The sequence below is a fragment of the Cyphellophora europaea genome (genome assembly GCF_000365145.1).
Source record: "Cyphellophora europaea CBS 101466 unplaced genomic scaffold supercont1.1, whole genome shotgun sequence".
NCBI classification, from domain to species: Eukaryota; Fungi; Ascomycota; class Eurotiomycetes; order Chaetothyriales; family Cyphellophoraceae; genus Cyphellophora; species Cyphellophora europaea.
The window spans coordinates 3,529,071-3,552,978 of NW_008481797.1; the positions used below are offsets into that span (position 1 = coordinate 3,529,071).

Consider the following 23,908-nt stretch of genomic DNA (forward strand, 5'->3'; position numbering starts at 1 on the left):
AAGGAAATGGGGGTTTCGTCGAAGACTTGACGTCCTGTCAAAAAGGTCGAGGAGCGAAGTGGGGATTGAACTCTGCTCGGTCGGTGAGCGGAACGGCCACGGCACACGCGCGGGCGTGGAGACAACTCGGTGGGAGCTGGAGAAGTCAAGGCTGCGCCTAAGAATCACCTCGCGGGTGCTGATTGGCTTGGAATCAAGCCAGGTCTGCCAACGGACCACACTGCCGCTGTGCAAGGCTTCAGAACAAGTGATTATCTGACAGCAGAGGAATTCAAATCAAGGTAAGGACGAGTGGTAGAGAGAGAGCGATGGTGAAGATGCATTCACATTCACGGTTATCCGCAAGCCCAAAGAGAAGCAGAGCGCCCACGCCTTGCCAAGCCCGGGGCGAGGCTGGTAGGCAACTGGCAAACCGCCCAAACCGCCCAAAGTCTTGGAATGAGGGATCACACGGTTTGACCGCTGCTACATTGCACTTACGGTGCAGCTTGGGACTATATAAGTACTGATAAGCTTGTCAAACCCCTTTGTTATGCCTGTGCCATCAAAACTTGTTGGCTAGATTGGCAAGGCTCATCTTTCGGGGCGGTGCCATCCCGCTTGCCCGGCTCTCACGTCGAATTTGTTCGACAAACTCAGCATCAGTGTCGACATGACCTTCGAAAGTGTACAACGGCGGGCAAACTGCACCCTTTTTGCGCAGAACATAGCGCTTGAACCACCAAGGAAGGACAGTGGAAACTTGATATCGCATGTGAGTACGAGTTGGCACCGCAAAAATGTAGTCCAACTCTTCCAATGTTCGCTGCTTGGTCTCTGGCACCCAGAGGAAGATCATCACGAATGCCGTAACGTTCAAAGCAGCATAGAAGCCAAAGGCACCTACACAAGTCAGTTTCATCTCTTGGTCATGTAGCGATGAACTCACCTTGAGGCGTCATAGCCGCCAGCATTCGAGGGAAGGTGATCGAGAGTACTGCAGCCCAGAAAAGGCAAGTTGCCACCGCCCACGCCATGCCAACCTCTGTCTCCATGTTAGCTCAACTCGATAAAAACCGACGACAGGTTTACCTCTGTGCGACAATGGGAACACCTCAGCCGAATAGGTAAACGGCACGGGTCCTTCGCCGGGAGAATAGAACGCAGCGAACAGGAAAATGAACAACGCGATCAATCCCAAGTGAGCTGTATTCGACTCGGGAATGAAGAAACACATGCCCGCGGCCAACAACGTCCAGGCCATCTGTGGGAACGTGAACAGCAACAGCGAACGCCGGCCAAAGGTATCGATCGTCCAGATAGCCGGCCAGGCGAACAAGAAGTTGACGAGCCCAAAGCCCCAACTCGCGAGCAATGCTCCTGTCGTGGACGCACCCGCTTGGGCAAAGACGGTCGATGAATAGAAGGCGATGATGTTGATACCACACATTTGTTGAGCGATCATCACTGTGAACGACGCTAGAGTTGCTCGTCGAACTCGTGGAATCGTGAAGAGTTGAATGAATCGAGTGACATAGTTCGACTTGTGGACCAAGAGGTTCTCCATCTGGATCTGGGCAAAGATGTAGTAAAGATCGCGGGCAGCTTGCAGCTCCGTGTTCCGCAAACGTCTCAAAGACTGGAAGGCTTTCTGGTATTTGCCCTTCTTGATGTACCAACGAGGACTCTCGGGGCAGAAGTACACGCCGACCCACAGAGGCACAGCCGGGATGAATGCGGATCCCAGCTGAAGTCTCCAGGATATATCACCAGTATCTTTGACCGCCAGATTGGCACAGAAACCTAGGAAGATACCAAAAGCCCTAAAGAGGGTCAGCTTGGATAGGGCAAGGGATGGAAGCACTCACGTCCACATTTGCCAGCACATCACCAGACCACCACGAACAGCTGCCGGGGCGTTCTCTGCGCAGAAGATGGGCACGGTTGACGCTTTACTGCCCATGCCGATTCCGAGCAAGATCCGAGTGATGAATAGTTCCCACCAGTTCTGGGTCACAGCAGATCCTATCACGCTCAGACAGCAGAATGCAGCCGAAAAGAAAATGGTCCCACGACGGCCAAAGTAATTGTTGAGAGGATCCGACATCCAGCATCCCAAGAACGCCGAGGCAATGTATGGTGCAGCGTTGATCAAGCCCACAAGCCACAGATTCTTCTCGTAGTGGGGGTTCGGTGTGACGCCGTCTTCCAGTGTCTTGGAGTCAGAGATACCGAATGCGACCGGGAAAGAAAGGTTGGCGCCATTGGATCCCGTCTGGTCCCAGCCTCTGCGCCTTGTTAGCCGATGAACTTGGGATGGAAAAGCTAGCTTACTGCACGGCAGCGCCAACGGAGCAGAGAATAATGGTGAAATATAAAGCCTTGGGCTGGCGCCATTTGTGCAGCACTTCATTGCGAATGGCCTCCTTCTCACCATCGGTGAGACCCTCGACAGATTCGAAAGCGGGAGGGTCTTTTGCAACCAACGCGCCCTTGATCAAGCTGGGGGTCAGATCGACCATGTCATGGTCCTTGGCGAATTTCTCGACGTCGCGAACCACCTGCTCGGCCGAAAGACTTGCGAGGGGATTCTTGATCCTGATCGGTTGTCAGTGACTGCGCTGAGTCCAATCCAATTCAACGCTACGTACTTTGCAGACAAGTTGTGCTGAAGGTTGACGGCCTCACCATCAAAGCCATCTTCGGCGTGGGCGTGCTTCTCATAGATTTTCTCCTCACCAGAGTGAGGTGGTGAGCTGAGACCGGTCAGTCGTGTGCTCCACATCTCCGGTCAAGAACATACTCGTCGCGCTCGTGGAGAGCCGGGTTGGTGTTAACGCCTTCAGAAGCCATCGTGGATGTGGTCTCAATCTTGCTTGACCGATGTGCAGGAATCGACACACGCGGGACACTCCAAGTCTTTTATCCTGCGAAAGTCATGCTGGCATGTGGGAAATTTGGAGCGACTACTGAGATGCAGATTTCCAATCCGGCTACGCGATCGCTGTCCAGAGGTCGTGGCAGACAACGCGAACCGACAGCTCGCACCCATGATATCGGCAGGTCCGTCATCTATGCTCGTTGTGGAATCTGCGAGGCACGATTACTGGCCGCTCTGGCAAACTATCAACCAAAAGAGCGATATCTGAGACCCAGTTGGTGGGGTCAAAGCACGACAGCTCTCGCAACGACGCAGCCTCCCTGGCTCCAAGGGCGGCTTGCATTGGCGCTCCGCACTCGACTAGACCGGGGTCACTAAGCCGGAAACCCAACAGCAGATCTGCGCGACACCATTATGCTCCCTTCTGGAAACTGCAGGTCACAGATATCTTGATCCTCCATAGCTAGCATCAGCAGCATCACCGGTCTGTATGCGCTCCTCTGTTGAGCGCAGGAGACCTAGAGCGTCGTCAGCAGGAAGCTCACCAGACAAGCACAGACAAGAACACCAAGCCGTAGAGCTAGCAGTGCTTTTCAAGGGCAAGCCTTGGAGTATCCCTGTCGGCATCCAGCCCCCTGGCCACACCAGTCTTCATTCAGTATAGATCCGCAAAACTTTGTCGTCGTCAATCCTCCGCAGCTACACTTTGCTGGACGGACTTCTCTAGGCTACCCCTCACGTGTATCGCCTCGCCTCGCGCATGTGTGGGGACGACAAGGAGAAGCTCAACTTTCTCAATCCACGATGTTACTGTGGCGGATTATTGTTGATGCAGCGCCGATTCTCCGTCCTGGCCCACGAGTGGTGACCCGGTAGCAGTGGCCTGTTTCAGTACCCTTCTGGAACCCACAGTTGGGCAAGAACGAAATGTACGAGCTGAAGTGGCGGGGATAAGTCGAGCGACTCCCCGAGCGTGGCGTTCGAGACCGATCTTCCTTCGTCTTCGGTGGCAACATTCTGCGCTGGTCAGCATGGCCATTCTCATCTGCAATGGAGCAATCGCAGATCCAATTCCTCGCTGTATTAAAAATGTGCAAAACGATCACCATCTATTGCCATCCTCTCTCCCCGCAAAGTTGGGGTTGTCGATATGACGATCCTCCGCAAAACAATGGTTGCCAGCTCCTAAGTGGTCGGTTGTACGTCTCTACTTGGGTATCGTCACCCGACAAACCTACTGTCCCACGGCAGCACGGATCTCGGAGTTGAGCAGCCGATTAACCCCTGCTTGGAACACGGGGCTAAATACCACAGTCGTCACTCTGCAGGCGGGAACCTCAGTCATCTTGACATCCTCACTGCATTCATCCAATCACGCTACGCGGAATGCTCGCTTGCTTTGCCTTTCTGCAACGCACACTTAGGTGGCCTGACATTTCTAACGTTCGAGAGAGGTAATGACCAGTCCTTGTGCCGACTTACCTCCTCCCAGGACTAGCCCGCCTACTCGTTTAAATCGTACGCAGGCTGTCCGGGTACAGCCAGCTGACCCCATCACTTTGCGCATGATAGAGCCAAAGCTAATGATGCAAACTCTACCCCGCGGGGGTGTGGCAGAACCCATCAGTGCTTCGGTAACGCATGTCTTGACTACAACTCAAGTCGACAATCCCCAACTAGTGACCACGCGCATCTGGAGCATCGGCGGTTCCGAAAGAGCGAGAACCATGAATCGCGATCTGTGACGAGAGGGCAAAGCGACAATTCATCAATTCCTAATCGCTTCTGTATCCTCGTCTTCGAGGCCGGCGCAAGGAGCATTGTCGTGGACGGACGAAGGTATGGATCCCGAGCTTTGACCGGGATACCACTCCGTCTGGTTCAAGGAGGTCTTGAAGTCATTCTCACCCATTCGGCTGGAAAGGTGCTTCTCGCTTCTGCAGGACACTCTACATAGCTTACTCCATCTCTAAAATTTCCAGAAGCATCTTACCTCGATGTTCGGGTCGTGACAAGATCCCAGCATTCACGCACGTCAAAGTACCGAGTCGGCAAAGCTAACAGCGTCCCATATCGTGCATGGCTGCTGACGGCGCTGGCTCTCACCACCCGAAAAATGGTCCTTGCCACATTCGAGACCCGACTCACGTGCGTCTATTCTGACCATGAGACGACTAGCCAGATCTGCTTGGCCGACTAGTCCTGGGTCTCGATCATTTATTGTCCCAGCAGTCCAAGTGGTAGGGTAAGGCAAACTCCCAGCACCACGCTGGGGGCTATCATAGAAGCTTGGCGCAAGGCTGCCTTCCCCTGTGCCTGTTTGCTCCAAACCACCACCCTTGCCTTGTCGCGACGTGTACTTATCAGCCACTGCAACGAATGATGAGGCCACTAAGCCACCTAAAGAAGCGAGAGTCCACGTAAACACAGGCCGCAACGTAGCAATTCGTTTCATTCGCTTGGCTACTTGCAAGGGCCAACGACTCCTTCTATTCAACGCTAGTCGGACCTTTCCTAACCTGACCAACACAAAATCCAACGAGGTTGCGGTTCAGGCCAGTGCTCTAACCGAACATTGCACCGAGTGCCGTAGTAAACCCCGTTGCACGCTCTTGGACAAGTGCAACCCAACCCGTGGATAGCGCCTGCTGCTCGACTCGAGCCCGCAAGGCGCCATTGCTGTTCTTTTGTCCGTCCGTCATCTCTCTTCGTAGCGTCCTGAATCGGCTGTCGAAAGACCCGCAAAGCAGGGAGGGCACTCAACGTCGCGGTGAAGCATTACTACCGCGGAAGACTCTGCTCTCTCCCGCTGCTTCCTCTTGCCTTTCTCTCCCCCTCTCAGACAATCTCGCCATTACCTCCGTGACCACAACCCCCCCGGTGCAGCAGAGGGCTTCTCTCTCCACATGCTTTTCCACAAGGATAGACCAACTTCAGTGACCGCCAAACATGCCCTTCACGCCCGCCAATCTCTCCCTCAAAACATCCCTAACAACCTCGTCATTGCCCGCCCCCTCCTGACGGCCGCCAGCCACGACCTCGCGCCGACCACGAAAGACCTTCCAGCGCCGTCCGGACGTCTTGGCGCCGGGAGACGAGACGCGCGTCGCTTCATTGCGCTTCTGTTCCGCGTCGTCAGCCATGGTGGTGGTGGTGGCGGCGGCGGCGGCGGCAGAGCGGGAAGTAGTAGTCATCGTACTAGTAGTCGTGTTGTTGACACCAGTGGTGGCGGAGCGTGTCTGGCTGTGAGGCTGCTGCTGAGTCTCTGACGAAGCAAGTGCAAGAGCGGTCGATAAGGTGTCGGAGCTGCTTGCATGGCCACCTGATACAGGCTTAGGATTGAGCTTGTCGTCGCTCCTCAAGCTTGCGCTGCCGGAGCCAACCTGTGTGCTCTCCTGACTGCCGCTCGTAATAGCGGTGAGATAAGTTTCCTTTACGTCGTCATCCTCATCGTCAGGTCCCTGCAGCGGCATTCTCGGCAGTGGCAGCGGCGAGCGCGAGCGGCGGGCTCGTCTCGCCAGCCAGAGCGCCTCGTAGCCATCGCCCGTCAACAAGCCGCCGGTGGTGCCGTAGCCGGCTGTCGAGTAGGGCCGCGAGACTGACAGCGAGCGTGGCAGCGGAATAGCGAGCCCGATCTGCGACTCGCGCCTGGAGCCGCGGGGGTCGAAGAAGGGAGGTGGGAGGCGATGCGGTTTCTGAGACTGAGATTGAGCTTCAGACTGGGGCGGGATGTTGTTGTCGGTCGTGGCGAGGGAGGGGTCGATGGAGAACCATTCGCCTTCCGACAGCGTTATGCTGCTGCCCATGTTCTTGCGGTTCAAGGCCACTGGACTGCCGTTCTCGGTGGTGCGCGTACGGAGTCCCCTGCTGCTGACACGGACGTTGCGACTGGTGAGGCGGAAGCTGCCTCGAGATCTCCATGCCATGTCTCCTACCATGCCGAGCTCGTTGAAGTCTTGCCCTTTTGTGCCGTCCGCGGCCGAGGACGGGTAAGATGTCTTGTCAGGATCGAGACCCAGCAGCTCCCTCCTCACCAGCTCGATGTATTCTGGGTCGAGCCATTCAGCGCGCTTCTCGAGCTCGCGGGCTTTGCGCTGGTTGATGGAGCGGCGATGTAGCCAGTAACCAAGGAAGGAGAAGATCATGAGCAGGAGAAGGAGGGGAACGACAATGGCGGCGATGATGCCAGGAGATATCTTGTGAGCGTCCTTGTCTGCATCGTCCGAGGGGAGCGGTAGAGCAGGAGCGGGTGTGATGGAGGCTGGGGTGGGTTCGTGGGTAGGCTTCGCCGATTCAGTAGTCATCTCAAAGGAGATGCTTGTCGGAGGGGTGGTGAAGGTGAAGGTCGAGCTTATACTGGCCGATAGATGTCCGGAGATAGTAAGACTTTCATCTTGACCTTGAATCGCCGACTTGGCTTCAGACACTATGCTGGTAGGAACCGCACTAGACGGGATTGGGAAGCCGGGTTCCATATCAGTCGCAGACAGTTGGCCTTCGCTCTTGATCAGACTCGAGGTCGAGATCATGGTCGAGGATGCAGAAGTAGGAATTTGTTGAGCGGCTGAGCCACCAATATCACTGGCGGAGACATCTTCACCGTTTGCTACCTGTGCGGGGCCTTTGCCATGCTCGTTGAAGCTGTCGTCACCCGAGCTCGCGGGGTCAGCCATGGAGGGCATCATTGTGGCGAATAGATTATGTAGGGACAGGTCTAGCTAGGTCGAGGTCGTTCGTTGTGAGGTTAGGCAGGTCCTGCGAAGAGGTCAGCCTGGGCGAGTCTATCTTGACGCATCAAGGCAGGACGAGTCCTACTGTTGTTATTTCAACGATACTAGACTAAGCCAGGGCTGTGTCTCAAGTGCGGTCCAAATTGGTAGCCAAAACACTTGTGATCGTGTGAAAGAACACCCAAAACGAGGCGTAGAAGTCGACAAGTTGATCGACAATGATCTGGACTTGATCGAGGATGCAAAGACGCGGTGAAAATGGTGTTGCACTCTTAGAGCCGCGAGTGACTTTTGCAGTGACTTTTTGGTGAAGTGAATATGAGGTGGCGCGGTTAGATCTTCTTTGGATCTAGACGCGGTTGTTCCAATGCCACAATGAGTGACGGTGTGAGCGCAGCTTTTTGGAGAGGATGTTCTTGGGTGTGAAGAAGCCTGAGAGCGGTCTAGTCCATGAGCTCAGTCCAGAGGCAGATGCCAAAGTGGCGCAGCCTCTGTTGATGCCAGTGAGATGGTCGAGGAGTGGTTGTCGGATAGCTGTTCCACAATCGATGGAGGCTGGTAAAAGTCACCCGTGATGGGCACAGTTGTTCTGCTTATTGCGAGGGCAGGGGGGTGCGAAGCACAGGCGACGCCAGTCAAACGCGAGTTGACAAGTGTCGAGATAGTCTGCAGAGGAGTGGCGAGGTTGGCCGAGGTGTTGCACTACTTTGAGCCTCACGCTCAACAACCTGACGCGAAATCGAGCGGCAACTCGCGCTGACTGTTAAGACGAAGCAGGATTAGCAAGAGTGATCGAGAAGAATAGGGATGAGAGCAGTTGGTTGACGACAAGCCGAAATTACGAGGCGAGGTACAAGTGAAGCGGACGGCGAGGCTACCATGTCAACCCAGTACCAGGTCGCGGTGCCGCGTGCGGACAAGTTTCAAGCTCAGACAGTGAAGACGCGACAGTATGTTCGATGATGAATTTAGACATTATACCCTTATGTGTGCGAGGTTTTCAAGGCCATCGCAGGGGACTTGATTGTAGAATTTGGTCTCACCTGCGAGACCCCTTAATAACTCAGACAATGCTGCTTCGAAAATCTGTCCCTCGTATTACGCGGTTGCCGACAAAGTCGTTAAAACACGTACTAGACATGTCAGCGTAGGACAGAGGTAGTGTCATGGCCAGACTTACGGGAATGAAGAGGTAAGGTACCTCGCGCTCATACTGCTCCCAAGCTTTGCCGTACTTCCTGCGACAACGCTGTATATCTCTTAGAGCACGATGGATGATCATACCCGAGAAGAAAATGGGATAGAACCAAGGGAAAGGGGAGCTGAAGCCAGTGACCGCACCCCAAGTGAGTGCAAAGAAAAGGTCACAGGAGTAGTGGACCTTGCGGGCCAGACCATCTGAAAGGGTCAGTAAGGACTTGAATCAAGATGTCTTGATACTTACACCAGCCGTCCGCGAGAATCGTATGACCATCCTCGGTCCGAATAACCTTCGGGTTCTCGATATCTTGCCATGGCAGGGCGGGAAAGGCTGCACGTAGAGCCGCACCGCCATTCTCCTTTGCTCGGAAACGATTCTTTTGACCATTGCAGGTGTCCCAGACCCAGTAGACGAACAGGTATGCCACAAACCAGGCGGCTAGGACGAACCTGTTCATAGGATAGGTTGCTGGATCATGGTTGGCAAGCCAGATGGTGGAATGGCAGTATGTCAGGGGTACACCAGCCAAATTCCAGAAAATGAGCATGAAACCCCATTTCTCGTAGTACATGTCCCATGTCGGCACGATCAACTCCTCAGCCTTGCTGCAGGCGTTGGCATAGAGGAAATGAGCCAGTAGCATTAGGCAGACTTCACCGGAAACATAGCCGTAGCGTTCGTGCTGACGAGCAGCAGTTCCGAGAGTGGTAAGGAAGAGGATGAACCAAGGCAGACGAACTTCGAAAAACATCTTGAAATCCAGGATGCCGAACATGCGCGGGTTGAGCTCAGCACCCATGAAGAAGTCGTAGAAGAAATGACCGGTCATACGGTGCTGCTTCCCACGATAGATGGCGGAAAAGTAGGCGACAATGGAGACCAAAAAGCCGGAGATGATGGCCACAGACATGATGGGACCGAAGTCATCGATGATGGTGTAGAGCTTGAAAGCACCAGACAGGTGCAGGGCGCAAGCAAGAAAGATTGTGGTCCACCACGACTGCAGAGCGGAGCAGTAGTAATCCAGGCGCATCCCTCCTGCGTGTGCCAACGACTTGCCCTTTGTCCAGATACCGCCAGGCATAAGGACGTAGCAGCCACCTTGGAAAATAAGGAAAGTCCAATACATTATCCATGCCTTCAGGTGGGGGAAGGCGCCGGTGTAGGCCAGATGTCCCAAATGCTGTATGAATTCCACGAAGCTTTGTCCCTCCATCGGTACTGGTGGCTTGCCACCGTAATATGTTGCTCCTATCCACATGTAGTACATCAACAATGGGAAGCCGATCATCATAGCGCACACGCCAGGAGAGCCACCGAATTCAAAATGGCCCGAATAGTCGACTTTCGGGTCTGAACCTTCACGCCAGCCATCGATGACCTTGCCCGTCTCTCCTGTTGCACCATGGGCGTGGCCGTTGGCATGGATGTGGCCGTTCGTATGTTCGACCGTCTTCTTACGAGACCCCTCTTCGGGGGCGAATCGAGCGGATCGGCGACTCGTCTTGCGGTTGGGCTGTAACATGGGTGTCACCTCATCTTCGACGCCGGTGGAGGAATCTGCTGCGTCAGACTCGTCGCTTCTCAGTGAAGCCACGCCTGACTTGCGAGAGCTTTTCCGGCGTGGTGCAGGTGTCTCGACAAATCCTGGATGCTCGGTCTTCCTGTCGTGGTGTCAACAGTCTGTCAACGCGTAAAAGGAACCTCAAGCATACTTTGGCGTTTTGCCAGACTGGGTCCGCGTAAGAGTCATTGTGTCGAACGAGGGCAGTAAGAATGGAAATGAACGAGGGACAAGGGCTAATAATGAATGTAAAGCATAGCAGCTATGCCACTGTGGCGCGTCCGATGAGTAGGCGTAAGTTGCAAGGATGCGCCGTCGAGTCGCCGTTTTGCTTGTTGTTGGTGCATTAATTTTACCAGATCGACCCACCGGAGAATCAGAGCTCCGGCTTGATCTCGGAGAGAGACTCGAGCAACCCCCCTGTCTTCCCACTTCCGCTCTTCCTCCAACTTTGTCATCTCTCTGATGTGTACCCCCTCACGGGGTCGTTGTACTGTCCGAGATAACTCATGATACCTCGGACGATACTTTTAAAGGTAAGTTGATCGTTCTGTTGTGTTTCCTCTTCTTCCACTTGTGCTACGCATCTGCAACTATGTCTGGCCCTCCAGTTCCGTTCTCATCACTCCCCTTGTCCAAGACTTCTGAGGCTACGCGTTTGAATGCGTGGGGAGCATATGGTGCCGAGGATGAAGCTGGATTCTTGAACCGACAGACACCTGAGACCGTTGCGGCGGCTGCTGCGGAGATCAAAACTGGTGTTCGCGTTCCGCTCGATGCGCCGCTCGATTTTCAGGCCAAGAATCCCCTATTCCATCGTCAAGCTTTCGTGAAAGATGTCTACCAGAAGAAGCCGCGCATTGTACATGATGACACCTGGACCTTCAACACGCAGTCATCTACCCAGTGGGATGGCCTACGACATTTTGGCTACCAGAAGGCTCAGCGCTTCTACAACGACACAACCCTAGAGGACATTGCGGGCACTTCTGAGAAAGGCAAGTCCAATCCAAACATCCTCGGCATTCACAACACAACCGAAAGAGGCGGTGTCACCGGTCGCGGCATTCTGGTCGACTTTGCTCGTTGGGCTGCTACCCCCGAAGGCCAGAAGGCAGTGGGCGGGCAATTTCAGAACTTTGAAACGTCAGCCATCAAACTCGAATGGCTCAGAGCAACGCTCGCTGCGCAGAAGACAGAAGTCAAATGGGGTGACATTTTGATCGTACGCTCCGGCTTCTTCCCAGCCTTCCATGCCATCGATCAGACGACCCTGAAAGGCCTTCAAGAGAAGTCCCCGCCTGGCCTAGGTGGTGTTGAGCAGAGCGACCAGGTGCTGGAATGGATTTGGAACAACTTCTCAGCAGTTGCTAGCGATCATCCCAGTTTCGAACGCTGGCCAACTCCCTACGAATGGAGCATGCATGAAGTACTTCTGGCTGGTTGGGGCTGCCATATTGGAGAAATTTTTGATCTGGAGCCGCTTAGCAAGGAGTGCGAGCGACAGGGACGCTGGAGTTTCTTCGTAAGCAGCGTGCCAACGTATGTACCAGGAGGTGTGGCCTCGCCAGTGAATGGTGTAGCTATCTTCTAGTCGAGAATTGATGAGCCAGAACTGCCTGGTTGGTCTCTTTGGGCCACCGGGCCTCATTCAGGGGTCGGGCTTGGGTGCTGCTAATCTTTGCTAAACACGTTCCCTCCTATTGGTTGCCGGCAGCGCGTTCTCCCCCTAACCGGAGTCCGTTTCGCGTGTCCGCAACCTTTCTACAGTACAGGGCCTCCCAATTGCGGTAGGAATATTATCTCTGTCTCCTGCAGCTGTTGTTCTTTTCCTCCCCTGCAGTCCACGCTCATTCGATTTCGACTTTCTGGCTATTCGCTTCGTAATCTACTCCCAGCGCTTCTATCTTCGTCATGGGCTACTCCACGCAGCTTCAGGCCAAATTCGGCACCAAGGTGCCCGAACCGCTACCTGAGTTCTACTCCGAGTAGGTTCATACCAGTTGTCGCAGAGACACATACTGACAACACTCAGTCATCCCGTACATCCAGCGATTGTCCACTTTCCCATCGTGTTCAACTTTCTCGCCTGGTCTCTTGACCTGATTTACTTCTTCACCACCACATATGTGAAGCCTGGCTTCCTAACAAGCCGCTTCGGCGCGCCTACCACCCTCCTGGACATCACTCGTTTGTCCTATTTTGCCCTCTGTGCCGCTCTGATCTCCACGGTCCCCGCCATTATGTCCGGCAACATCCAGCTGGTTGGCATGATCAAGAAGAACGGTGGTCCCTGGGAGAAGGATGAGGCGGGCAAGCAGAAGAGCACCATGGTCCCGCGCATCAAGGTCGCCATTACCCACGCCCTAGTCAACGACGTCATCTTCTTCATCAACCTTTATAGCTGGTATGTGCGTCGCGGCACTGAAGCCGACGGCTGGAACCCGGGCAAGACCCCTCAATTCCTTAACTTCGTCGTTGCCTGCGCCCTCACCCCTGCCTTGATCGCCACAAGCAAGGCTGGCTCAACTCTGGTCTTCAATCACGGCGTGGGTCTGCACCTGGGCCGCAAGAAGTTCGAGTAAGATGCTTGACTTCTACCTCACCTTGGACTCGCTTCAAAAGACAGCCTATAGGAAGCTAGAGTCAGTACGGCACATCACAGAACGTCATATGGAGGATATGCAAGGAAAGATTTTGTCTGAAGCCACAAGCAGCCATTGCGTCGCTACCCGACCAAGTCGGTTAGTTGCAGTAAGTGGTGAAGCGGCTTGGGTTCCGGAGATCAAGCATGAAATCCTAGACCCCTTCGAGATATGGTTTTGGAAAGCGACGTTGTGGAAATAGAACCTGTAATTGAATGAGTAGATGTTACCTACGAAGGGCTGGAATAGGTGAGAGTTAACATGCGGAGACATGTTTTGCGCGACTGGTCCGTATGCTGTACCTGACCAATCTTTTTCTGAATTCCATGCTGCGACCTACGCAAGCTCCTAACCTGCTGTGACAACCCTCCATCCTCACAGCTGATTCCTCATCGTCTTGCGGCGCCTTCTTGCGCCAGCAATGACTTCCGCTCGCTTGTCCCCAGCAGCGAACCTCCTTCGCAACTCTAAGCTTTTCGCGCTTCCCCCAGCTGTACCCTTACCACCCACGAGACCATCATCGGAACCGGTTCATGCTTCGGATACGGCGACTACCATTCATCCCACTAAAGCCGCCATCTACACTGATACGAAGTCTCTGCTTTCAGGCGACTGGGGCTTGAAGAGACCTCTGCCGACTAAGGCATTCGCCAAAACCACCACCCCCGTTATCCGGCTTCGAAGTGATGTCGATACTCAAGAACATATTGCCGACTTTGACTCGGCGGCCGACCATGTCATGACTCTGTATAAATGGGAGACTCATCCTTTGTTGATGAGCAATGGCGGTTCCTCGAAATCAAGCGCGGCAAAAAAGAGCGTCTTTCGTCCTGAGTACGATAACACGACACCGACCACCGTTCGAGCAGCACCGGCGGCCAGAGCGCCAGAGGGCGCTCTGGCCTTTCAGGGTTGGGACGACAGCGCGCGACAGCGGTTTCTCAACCCTGTCGCAGGTCCATACGACACGGTGGAAGCAACAACGCCTGAAGCAAAGGCAGATTCACGGCAGACGTCGATTGAAGAGATGCTGGAGCAGTACAGAAAGGACTTTGCCACAGAAGCCGAGGCGTCCGGTCGCATAACATCTCAACCGTCAGGTCTACCACGTTCGGTGGAAAAGCGAGAGAGATGGCGCTATCAAGGCCCATGGCTTGCGGCCATGACGAACGGGGATTTCGAGATCTTCTTGAATCAATTGGATGCCGGGAAGACAGCAGCTTTCCGTGAGCATCTTAAGCGAGGCATTGTCGCACGCCGAAAGAAGCAACATTCCGAAGCGGTTGAGGAAGCCCGCGCAAATGCAGTGGAGCCTCCCGCGATGCCCTCTGAGGAAGTATCTGAAGATGAAGTCACCGCTCTTCTACGAGAGCTACGGACGAAGACAGATCTATTCAGCTCCGAGATCTCCTCTTTTCTCGATCTACCCTCTCCGCCCCGCCTCACAACAGGAGACGCAAGTTGGAAACGGCCAGTGGATGAGGACACCAGCATCAGCCTCTACCAAAAGGAAGGGCCACCTCGTTTACACCCGTCGGCAGGATTTTCCTACCTTCGCTCGGATCGCTTCGCTAGGATGTCTCCTCATAACGGACCCCAGGACGCGAAATCCCGCGTTCCAGCTCGTCAACTCAAGGAAGTGACCGGCGAGGACAAGAGAAACATGGAGTCCGGCCAGACGCACTTCTGGGGCGTCGGTGGATTCTCGGTGAGTACGCGGTATAGCTCTACAAACGTCCAAGCTTGGCGAACCACGAACGGAGGGCCTAAAACCGTTGCCATCGTCGATGAAGCTCTTGTCTCGAGCAACGGCTCGATCGATATGCAAACCCGCATCCTGAACTACTCCAGATTGGACCAAAACAATGTACCAGCATTACAAAGAGACACCGAGGATCGTGATCCTCAACGAAATCACTCTGATGAGTTGCGCAGGAACAATGGCAGAGTCTACAAGCCCCCACCATCAGGCTATATGAGAACTCCTGATCTTTCGGTGGGCGGAGCTGCAGGTGCAGGTATTACATCGGATCTTGGCTATGCCCCAAGCGACAACAATGCACCGCTAGGACGGAGGCCATTGTCAAGAACCTGAAGACGTAGACTCTGATAGATGTATAATATTTACAATTCTCTGCACAGGCATCTTTCTTGCTACCGAACCATGTACTGAAGCCTCTGGGTTAGTATATAAAGTCACGTGACCGAAAGAAGCCAAGATTTTCTTCTCTTGGCGCGATCGCACACATCCTGCGACTTCCCCCGTCGACTTGCTGCAACCTCCAACACTTCGACCCTCTCTCTATCGCCTTTCACCAACGTCAATACCTCCAATATGGGTCGCGTTCGCACAAAGGTCAGCACTGCCACTACACATCCAAGTCCACTCCACTAATATGTTCAATAGACCGTCAAGAAGTCCGCCAAGGTCATCATTGAGCGGTACTATCCCAAGCTCACCCTCGACTTCGAGACCAACAAGCGCATCTGCGATGAAATTGCCATCATCGCGTCAAAGCGTCTTCGCAACAAGGTCAGCATAGAACCCACTCTCCCCTGGATCTCACTTCAAATCACTAACACCGCAAAAGATCGCCGGCTACACCACCCATCTGATGAAGCGCATTCAGCGCGGCCCTGTGCGCGGTATCTCCTTCAAGCTGCAGGAAGAAGAGCGCGAGCGCAAGGATCAATACGTGCCCGAGATCTCCGCCCTCGACTTCACCCAGAACTCCGAGAGCGGCCAGCTCGATGTCGATTCCGATACCAAGGATCTGCTCAAGAGCATGGGTTTCGACAGCATCCCCGTCAATGTTGTGGCCGTGGCGCAGCAGGGTGGCCAGGAACAGAGAGGTGGCCGCAGAGTGTTCGGCACTGACCGTCGGGGCGCGGCTTGAGCGGTGTTGAATGGTGCGGTAGACTCGAAAATATTTTCATGAGATCAAGAGAGATTCCCACCGGTTACGATCACGCTGCGACAAGAGTCTTATGACCTGCCAGCGGTGCCGGATGTGGGGTTCGGACCATACATGCTGATGCTGTCGGTGGCAGCAGCCACATGGGACCAGATCGGCCTCGATGTGCAATCTTTTTAGTGCACCAGGCCAACGATACCAGAATCAACCAATTCCATCACAAGGTGTCGCTTAGCCCCACGAGGGCGAAGCTTGATTGCCATACTTCTATCCTTCCTACTCATGCTATGGTGAAAGACATTCGACGTGCACGAGTAGTTGCTGAATCACTGACAAGAGGCTTGTTGATCATCAAGACCATGTCTCCTCGAGCTAACACTTTCTAGTTGAAGCATACTCATTGGAACCTATTGTTCTGGACTCATTCAGTCATCGTGGCGTGAGCCCGCCTGGGTTGTTGACTCCCCGGGCACGATATAATGAATGGTCACTCGTGCAGCGGTGGGTCATGCGAACGCCCAGATTCATTGATCCGTGTGCATGCGACAAGAATCGCCTGAATTCGGTGGTCGTGCAGCACCACACGGCTTGAAGCTCAAGGCAGAATATAAACGCGAATGAACAGCAGTCAATTGGTATCAACCTCTAGTCACACTGCAACAGCGCTGGCCCATAAGCTGGCTTGGGGTAGAGCTCTTATGAGACCTCTACCTCACAGCGGCTTAGCCTGACTGATAGATGGGCGATGAAGAAAGAACCTCGACCCCTTACTCCCGTTCTTGAGACCAAGACCATCACCATAGATGCCAAGGCTTTACCAGCACTTCGATATACGGCAGGCGTCTCTGACCAAACGCGCAGTTACGAACTTTTGAATTTCACCGCCGTCGTTCGCTATGCCCATCTATCGACCACCTTCGTTTTTGCCATCGTCCCACATATCAATTCGCCCGCGAAAAGGCGTCAAAGCAGGCTCATATCCGCCAGCATGATTATCCCCATTCGCTGCTTCTCCTGCGGCAAGGTATGCGCCTCTATGACATCTCCTGGTTCATGATCTAACTCATGCACAGGTCGTGGCCGATCTCTACGAGCAGTACATCAAATACCTCGAGGAGGGCGACAACGATGGACTGGCAATGGACAAGCTTGGATGTACGCGCTACTGCTGCCGTCGCATGCTGATGACGCATGTGGATTTGATCGACAAATTGCTGCAATACGATCCTACGAAAAAGAAGGCCGCCGAGGCGCAAATTAGACAGGCTCAGGATGCCTAGAAAGATTCAAGTCTGCTTCCACATATGCACAGATTCACGATCGCGGGCGAGGAAGCACAGCACTAAAATCAACATCTGGCCGATGTACCGATCAACCTACCATTAAGTGGAGGTGCGTTAGGCTTCGTGTGCCTGTCGAACGACGCAGATTTACAGGACCTCGAAATCCGAGAGCTCACACCTGTTTGAATCGAAGGTGAATGGTTATATGAAATGCATCCACCCCGTATCGGCCATGACTTGGTTGTCCCATCGAGTGGCATCGCGGCGCTGCATGCGGTATGCTGCTGCAGCTCCTCCAGATATCGCCCTGCTCCGGCAGCCAACAAGACCGTTTTCGCCAATGCGAAGATTCGTAAGCATCCATTGCTACAGTCGTTGTCGCCAAGTCTCTGCCCACGGACGTGTCGAGATTGCGACGCTTTTCAGGACGGCTCCAGCGTACTCAAGGATTCGCTACAAGGTGCTATGGAATTGGAAGTAATGAGGCCTGTGCGAAATGAAACCTTTTTTGTGGCTGCATGGCGAACATGGTCTGGGACTGCATACGTGGCATAGAACATCAAGGGAGTTGTAAAGTGGATCTGATGCTTTCAAAGTGCCTAGAGTACATCAATCGACGTCTTCACTGCTCACTCGCAGCACAGAACTGTACATTGCGATTCTCCTCGCACTATTTCTCATCCATTGATGTCGTCCGTCTGGATTTCCCTGCTCTGCGGCAGCCATCTTGAGTCCTCTCTGATTTCCTTCCAGGGCCACCTCTACAAGCCTCAACCGCGTCCAGCGAGCAAGTCCTCGGGTGTTTTGTGGTGTGTCACGCGCCTTGCGGTTCACATGGCCTACACCGTACTCGTACAACGTTCATCCATCGACCGATTAGCACCCTCCACCGCCTCCACCACCGCCACCGCAACCACCGCCGCCGCCACCGCCGCCACCACCTGCGAAACAAAGTTAGCTTCATGCCCTCAAGATACAAGAAGCATCAGCTAAAGACTTCTTGACTTACCGCCACAACCACCGCCTCCACCGCCTCCACCACCGCCATCACCACAACTACCGCCGACTGCACCACCACCGTAATACCCTCCACCGGCATACGTATACCCACCCCCACCAACCCCTCTCCGGCCTCGTCCATGCTTCCGACCCTTGTTCTTGCCCTTCCTCAGCGTGGCCTGCTCCTTCTCGCCGTAGAGGACGGCGGCGGGGAGCGGGTCCCGAGTGTGGATGCCAGGGTAGGAGGAGGAGGTGGTTGAGGTGGAGGTGGAGTATTTGGGCGCTGTGGTGAACTGCGTGTCGGTGTTATGACCGCGGACGGAGCGGGAGAAGCAGTTGCCCATTTTGGGCGGTGGGATGAGGTTGATCTGCCTTTGTTGAGGGAGTTTGTGGGAAGGGTGTTTGTCGTTGATGGGATCTTGATGTCGAGAGTGCTGTTTGTTGGCTGATCCGCAGTGTATGTCGGTGTTGGAGTGAAAGGCTTGTTTTGGAAGGATGAGGATGAGGATAGAGATTTGGTTATGGTGATATATACCGCCGAGAATGTGTATGGATGTGGGATGAAAGGACACTGCCTGATCCACTTATGCCTCGAAGTGTAGCGCGTGGCTGTTGAGAGGACCTGGAGCTAAAAGTAGGGAATATCCTTCTAGCACTGCCAAGGTTGAAAGAACAGTCAGGTACTCGGTAAACAAGCGACGTATCTCATTGCTTGATCCGCTTGGCTAGGCGTACTTTAGCACGTCAGACTACACTGTAGTCCGGATCGGGAGCAGTATGAGCGATGGGGTGGTGGGGTGGTGCATCCTACGCAGCACAGCAACAATCTGCATCACGAGTTCGCTGGCAGGGCAGTCAGATGATGCACTTTGCACAGCCCCAAGCTCGTTTGGTACGCTTCTGCCATCCGCATCAAGTTGGGAATTTGGGGGCTGAGAAAAGGAGCTGGCGATCGAGTTTGTTTGGTGCTTCGCCAATTAAGGCGGAGCCCGGAGTCTGCCTGATCGGCGGGGCGGCGAAGAACTTCTAGCGGCCTTCTAGGGTACCTGGAGTCGATGCTTGGTTTCCTAAAATTAGGCGTCGGAAGGCGGATCACGAGGTGTGATGTCATTGAGATGTGGTGAAGCTGGTACAACCACAGTACCTGGGTTGCAAGATCGGCCGTGCACATGATCCTTTGCAACAGGTCCTTTGACTCCTCAAGCGTGCTAGTTGTCAGGCGCGATGATCAATATCTGCGTCGCTATGCTGACGGTCTGGAGCTGGTACAAAGCCCGTTTCTGTAACGAAGTAGACCACAGTCGACCACCCCTATCATAAGCCACTAATTCTCAGCGATACCGAGATTGGGAAAGGATCCTAGTAAACCTCCAACAGGGTCATCTTCGCGCTTGCGATTCTCAGAACGCAAGAACAATGATTCCATCAGATCCTTCCACTCCTGCAGTTCTCGAAGCGTTGCCGGGACCACCGTCCGGTCGCGATACATGTAGGGAAAGGGAAAGTCGTCCATACCTATTAGCCTGTCTGCTAACATCCGGATGCTGTTCTGTTCGCGATGCCTCATCGCTAGACCCCATACTGACATCGGAAGAAACCATTTCCCACCAAAGTTGCTAGCTAGTGTCAGTGCCTGCCTAATATTACTGTCGGAGACGACCTCGGGCCTCGAATACCACTGTGCTCGGAAGGCACGCATGGCGTAAACGAGGTTGTTCCGATGTTGAGGTTCCTTGAGATCAGGCGCGATTCTGTACATACTGGCCTCAATGCTTGAGAAGGAAACATGACATGCCTGCTCGGGTGCGCTGGTGTACAGCTCATGCTCAGCCAGGTATTCCCCTTCGTGATATGTATGCAGCAGATTCCTGTGGTCGTACTCATCCAAGTTGTATTTGCGAAGCAGGTCAACGGTCCACTGGAATGTGTCATCTGGATAGCATTTGGTATCCAGTATAGTGATGAAACAGTTATCTTTTGTGGTATTATAGCATTTTTCGATTTTCCTGATACAATGCTGGACGGTAAAAAGGAACGAAGACGAGAAAGATATCAATATGTCGTCCTGTCGGACTTTCCAGCTGGCCCAAAGGACATGGTCTTTGAGCATGCGTCGCGCGTCCTGCCGCTCTAAATCTTTCAGGCTTGCGATAGTGTTGCACTCCTCGGAGATGGCTTGACAACTGAACCCCATGCTGTTGTTTATGCCATCGGACCCTGGGGAATAGGCTCGGAACAGATACCGAGGGATCATGGTGATAGTGTCGATGAGCTTATGTGGAATATCTGTCTTGTCTGGTACAAATCTAAGACAGTGCAGCTCAACATTCTGAGGGAATGTTAGAGAACCAGGCTGCCGTGCCCTTACGCGTTTCCTCACCAGGAGATGCATGTCAAGCCCTTAACGCAGCAACCTGCATAGCGCAGCGCGAATTAGAATAAGCCACGTTGTGCCAGCATTGAGCGCAATACTTCATGCTGAGAACGTAAGCTAGACGTGCATAGCTTGAAAAAAGCCGTAGCAGCTCATTCCAGTATGACTTGCATGCGCGCGGTTGGGCGAGACTGTGCTTCAATCCAATAAGACGACCCGGATAGTGTGATCAACAATAAATCAGACATCGTACAGTCCGAGGACCATGACAGTGGCGCGTCATCAACATCGAGCAAGCGTGGCGCTACTCAATTGGTAGCAACGCGGTTTCGTGCAGTGGAGGGTGCGTCTTCGATTGTTGGTAGAAAGTACCTCCTCAGTATGCTGGCCAGTGAATGGGCAGAGTCGCCCACCCACTGCCTATGATGCATGGGCCAGAGATAAGCGTAAGTCTCACTCAACCCGTGACCCATGCTTGCACAGGAACCGAACAGAGAACCCCCCGACTCCTGTGTTGCCATCATCTCTCGTCCACAGCGCCCCAGCTCCTCAGACTCCGATCCGCCAGATTCCCCCCACTGATATCGAGTACAGCCGCATCTGTGCGAGAATGACGAAGAAAAAGGCACCCAATCCAGCAAAGGAAACGAGGACGTGCCTCACGTTTCCATGGCACCACAAGAACGTTCTGAAGGCGGTCTCCCCAAAGATGACCTGTACATGGATTCGAAAGAGAGTCAGCGACACAAGCGCCGACCGAGAATACACCACCCACGTCATGGGCGACTTCAAGTGCATGAACACCACCTGCAGTACACCCGGTTGGGGCAGCAAGAAGGTGGCTATACAGATCAGGGGATATGCGGGGAACGGGTACAATGCTGTAGTATTCAACCAGCGTTGCAAGGACTGCGACGAGTTGGGCACGCTACATCTGGACAAGAAGTCCTATGTTGAGCGAATCGCATACAGAATCCAGAAGTGGGCGGGTGTCCAAGCGGAGCAGCCATTTTACGCCTCCAAGAATGGTTTGCCGCACAAAAGCGAGCTCTGCGAAGGTTGCAAGAGAGGTGTTTGTCGGCAGACGAACGACTGGGGTTGAGACTAGATTGACACGTGCTAGGCGGGTATTCATGACTTGTGACAACATCCTTAGAAGTCGTCCATCTCGTCATCGTCCTTGTTGGCCTTCTTGCGCCGAGCCTCTTCCTTGCGTCCTTGCTCGACCACCTTTCGTCTCTCGTCCCCTAGCTTGCGCTGCGCAACCACATATGCGCCAAGAGGGGTATCTTCCCACGAGGTGTCCTTCAAGAAGGCCTCGACCTCTGCTGTGTCCTTGGGTGCAAAGTTGATTTTGTTGCGTCGCTCTTCGATCCACCTGGCATTGGACTCCGACTTCTGCACCACCAGCAAAAGCGCCTGATTGATCTTAGGGTTCTTGTTTCCGTCCGGCTTGGAAGCGCTCTTCAGCCAGCGCTTCAGCATGACTGTGACTGGTAATTGCAGCTCAGGATAGGCAATACTCTTGCACCACAAGACGAAGAACTCGGACAAGAGTTCCACAACTTGCTCGCCAACCCCGTCCTGGTATACACGCGTCTTGAGGTATGAACTGGACGCTCTGATGTTTGAAGCGAAGTCAAGCGGCTTGACTGTTGCTGCCTTGGCTGGCTTCTTCATCTCGGGCGAATTCAGCACTTCCAACAGGGCAGCAGCTAGAGGGATGTAAGTGCCAGTCGACTGTGATATCCGCAGCAGGGCACGCATCAGCTGAAACCGAAGCGGGAAGTAGGTTGATGTCGGAATCAGACGCATAACGCCAACAGTGACTTGGACAACAGGGTAGATCAGTGGTCGTAATTGAGACTCTTTACCGTTCTGCGCTTCGAGGAGTGAATTGCAGTGCATCGAGAGTACACGAGACCAGAAGTCGAGCGAGTGCACAAATTGCCAGTTGTACACCATCTTGTATGAGTCTTTGGTAGGCTTTGCGACGTGGCCTCTGAGGTGGATTGCTAGTTGGCGAATAAATTTGAATGCTGTTGTATAGCTGACCTTCTGATCAATTCCGTACAACTCAGCAGCGGAATTCTTCATCAAGTTCACGCCGGGAAGGGTGAGTTCGGTGACGTTCCTTGCGCCCTTGACAACGCCCTCGTACGTACTCTTGAGGACTGACTCTCGGATTCCAGCATCTCCGATGACCATGAGTCTGCGAAGGATGATGAATGCCGAGATCCTGGTGGCTTCATCCGAGCCATTGTCTGACCACACCTCGGCGATTGTCTTGACCACAACTTTCAGGAACTTGCGAAACTGCAGCAAGTATGGTAACAGAGGCTCAAATGCTGCCAGAGCTCTTCGCAGAGTTGCCGAGTCAGATAGCTGGCCCACAAGTGTGTGTAAGGACGAAACGTGGGACTTGATCACAGGTGACAATGTCTTGAACTTGGGCGCGTCGGCAGGCACTCGGACTTTTCCTGCGGCAGATTCCTTGACCGGCAGATGATGCGCCAGGACTTTGGGGACAGATTCGAGCGCGGTGACCAGGATCTCATGGTACACATCCGAGTCTGGTACCTTGAATCGAGCGTCTTTGCCCTTCTCCTCGTCCTCGTCTGCGCTGACCGCCGCTCTGAAAGCCAATACGATCTGTCGCAGAGATCGGACCGAGTATTGCTCGGACATGGCATTTTTCCATTTCTCCACATCTGCTCTGGTCACCTGAGCAGTCATTGGCCCTTGCGTCTTCTGCTTCTTAGACGGTCGGTCCTCGTCCTCTTCACTCAGTTCGTCAACCTCAGCCATATCGGCGGTGTCATCAAAGTCAAGGAGCTCGGCGTCGTTCTCCTTGAGATATTTGTAGAATTCCGGATCCTTGTCGGCCAGCGCATCGAGTTGACCTTTGAAGTCTGCTTCGTCGCCGTCTGCGTCTTCGCTCCCAGACAATTGTCCGTCATCTGTGGGAGCTGATTGGTCTCTCTTCCGCTTCTTGTTCTTGGAATCTGTCACAGGCTCGGGGATCGGGAAAGTGTCTTGGAAGAAATCGTCGTCGTTCATATCTTCGTGGCCAGAATCATCGTCACCGACTCCATTGGGCACGCCGGGCTGATCTTGCTCTTTCTCTGCTCGTCTTGCGGCATCTTTCTGTCTCTTCTCTTTCTGCTTGTGTCGCTGCTTGATCTTTGCAAAGTCCTTTCTCCGCTCAAGTGTGTCCTTAAGCTTGCTTTTCTCGAATTTCTTGGTCGCTTTAGCCTGCTTCGCCATGTTTGCGGGTGATGCAGGCGATACTCAGGTTACAAAGAGAAGTGATCGCAAGTCAGTCGGAGATCCAAAA

The 23,908-nt window shown here is 53.8% G+C and overlaps 12 protein-coding genes across 12 annotated transcripts; 6 read left to right on the forward strand and 6 right to left on the reverse strand.

Moving 5' to 3' along the window:
* Positions 1-544: 544 nt before the first annotated feature.
* On the reverse strand, positions 545-2,832 carry HMPREF1541_01360 (uncharacterized protein; the record flags this gene model as incomplete). Its single annotated transcript, XM_008713659.1, has 7 exons — positions 545-882; positions 929-1,024; positions 1,072-1,802; positions 1,848-2,267; positions 2,314-2,577; positions 2,631-2,735; positions 2,783-2,832. 7 exons carry the CDS (start codon positions 2,830-2,832, stop codon positions 545-547), a joined length of 2,004 nt encoding a protein of 667 aa, XP_008711881.1.
* A 2,961-nt stretch (positions 2,833-5,793) lies between these two features.
* On the reverse strand, positions 5,794-7,533 carry HMPREF1541_01361 (uncharacterized protein; the record flags this gene model as incomplete). Its single annotated transcript, XM_008713660.1, has 1 exon — positions 5,794-7,533. One exon carries the CDS (start codon positions 7,531-7,533, stop codon positions 5,794-5,796), a length of 1,740 nt encoding a protein of 579 aa, XP_008711882.1.
* A 1,178-nt stretch (positions 7,534-8,711) lies between these two features.
* Positions 8,712-10,544, reverse strand: HMPREF1541_01362 (uncharacterized protein; the record flags this gene model as incomplete). Its single annotated transcript, XM_008713661.1, has 4 exons — positions 8,712-8,723; positions 8,771-8,988; positions 9,035-10,455; positions 10,507-10,544. 4 exons carry the CDS (start codon positions 10,542-10,544, stop codon positions 8,712-8,714), a joined length of 1,689 nt encoding a protein of 562 aa, XP_008711883.1.
* Positions 10,545-10,950: 406 nt separating this feature from the next.
* HMPREF1541_01363 (uncharacterized protein) lies at positions 10,951-11,949 on the forward strand (the record flags this gene model as incomplete). The annotated part of the gene is made up of 1 exon (XM_008713662.1): positions 10,951-11,949. The coding sequence occupies one exon, from the start codon at positions 10,951-10,953 to the stop codon at positions 11,947-11,949; it is 999 nt and encodes a 332-aa protein (XP_008711884.1).
* A 320-nt stretch (positions 11,950-12,269) lies between these two features.
* HMPREF1541_01364 (uncharacterized protein) lies at positions 12,270-12,940 on the forward strand (the record flags this gene model as incomplete). The annotated part of the gene is made up of 2 exons (XM_008713663.1): positions 12,270-12,343; positions 12,391-12,940. The coding sequence occupies 2 exons, from the start codon at positions 12,270-12,272 to the stop codon at positions 12,938-12,940; spliced, it is 624 nt and encodes a 207-aa protein (XP_008711885.1).
* Positions 12,941-13,421: 481 nt separating this feature from the next.
* HMPREF1541_01365 (uncharacterized protein) lies at positions 13,422-15,095 on the forward strand (the record flags this gene model as incomplete). Its single annotated transcript, XM_008713664.1, has 1 exon — positions 13,422-15,095. The coding sequence occupies one exon, from the start codon at positions 13,422-13,424 to the stop codon at positions 15,093-15,095; it is 1,674 nt and encodes a 557-aa protein (XP_008711886.1).
* A 240-nt stretch (positions 15,096-15,335) lies between these two features.
* HMPREF1541_01366 (40S ribosomal protein S17) lies at positions 15,336-15,897 on the forward strand (the record flags this gene model as incomplete). Its single annotated transcript, XM_008713665.1, has 3 exons — positions 15,336-15,356; positions 15,408-15,533; positions 15,592-15,897. The coding sequence occupies 3 exons, from the start codon at positions 15,336-15,338 to the stop codon at positions 15,895-15,897; spliced, it is 453 nt and encodes a 150-aa protein (XP_008711887.1).
* Positions 15,898-16,903: 1,006 nt separating this feature from the next.
* Positions 16,904-17,195, forward strand: HMPREF1541_01367 (uncharacterized protein; the record flags this gene model as incomplete). Its single annotated transcript, XM_008713666.1, has 2 exons — positions 16,904-16,939; positions 16,989-17,195. The coding sequence occupies 2 exons, from the start codon at positions 16,904-16,906 to the stop codon at positions 17,193-17,195; spliced, it is 243 nt and encodes an 80-aa protein (XP_008711888.1).
* Positions 17,196-18,074: 879 nt separating this feature from the next.
* Positions 18,075-18,541, reverse strand: HMPREF1541_01368 (uncharacterized protein; the record flags this gene model as incomplete). Its single annotated transcript, XM_008713667.1, has 2 exons — positions 18,075-18,139; positions 18,208-18,541. 2 exons carry the CDS (start codon positions 18,539-18,541, stop codon positions 18,075-18,077), a joined length of 399 nt encoding a protein of 132 aa, XP_008711889.1.
* A 980-nt stretch (positions 18,542-19,521) lies between these two features.
* HMPREF1541_01369 (uncharacterized protein) lies at positions 19,522-20,451 on the reverse strand (the record flags this gene model as incomplete). Its single annotated transcript, XM_008713668.1, has 1 exon — positions 19,522-20,451. One exon carries the CDS (start codon positions 20,449-20,451, stop codon positions 19,522-19,524), a length of 930 nt encoding a protein of 309 aa, XP_008711890.1.
* Positions 20,452-21,181: 730 nt separating this feature from the next.
* On the forward strand, positions 21,182-21,673 carry HMPREF1541_01370 (uncharacterized protein; the record flags this gene model as incomplete). Its single annotated transcript, XM_008713669.1, has 1 exon — positions 21,182-21,673. One exon carries the CDS (start codon positions 21,182-21,184, stop codon positions 21,671-21,673), a length of 492 nt encoding a protein of 163 aa, XP_008711891.1.
* A 50-nt stretch (positions 21,674-21,723) lies between these two features.
* Positions 21,724-23,838, reverse strand: HMPREF1541_01371 (uncharacterized protein; the record flags this gene model as incomplete). The annotated part of the gene is made up of 1 exon (XM_008713670.1): positions 21,724-23,838. One exon carries the CDS (start codon positions 23,836-23,838, stop codon positions 21,724-21,726), a length of 2,115 nt encoding a protein of 704 aa, XP_008711892.1.
* Between the last annotated feature and the right edge of the window lie 70 nt (positions 23,839-23,908).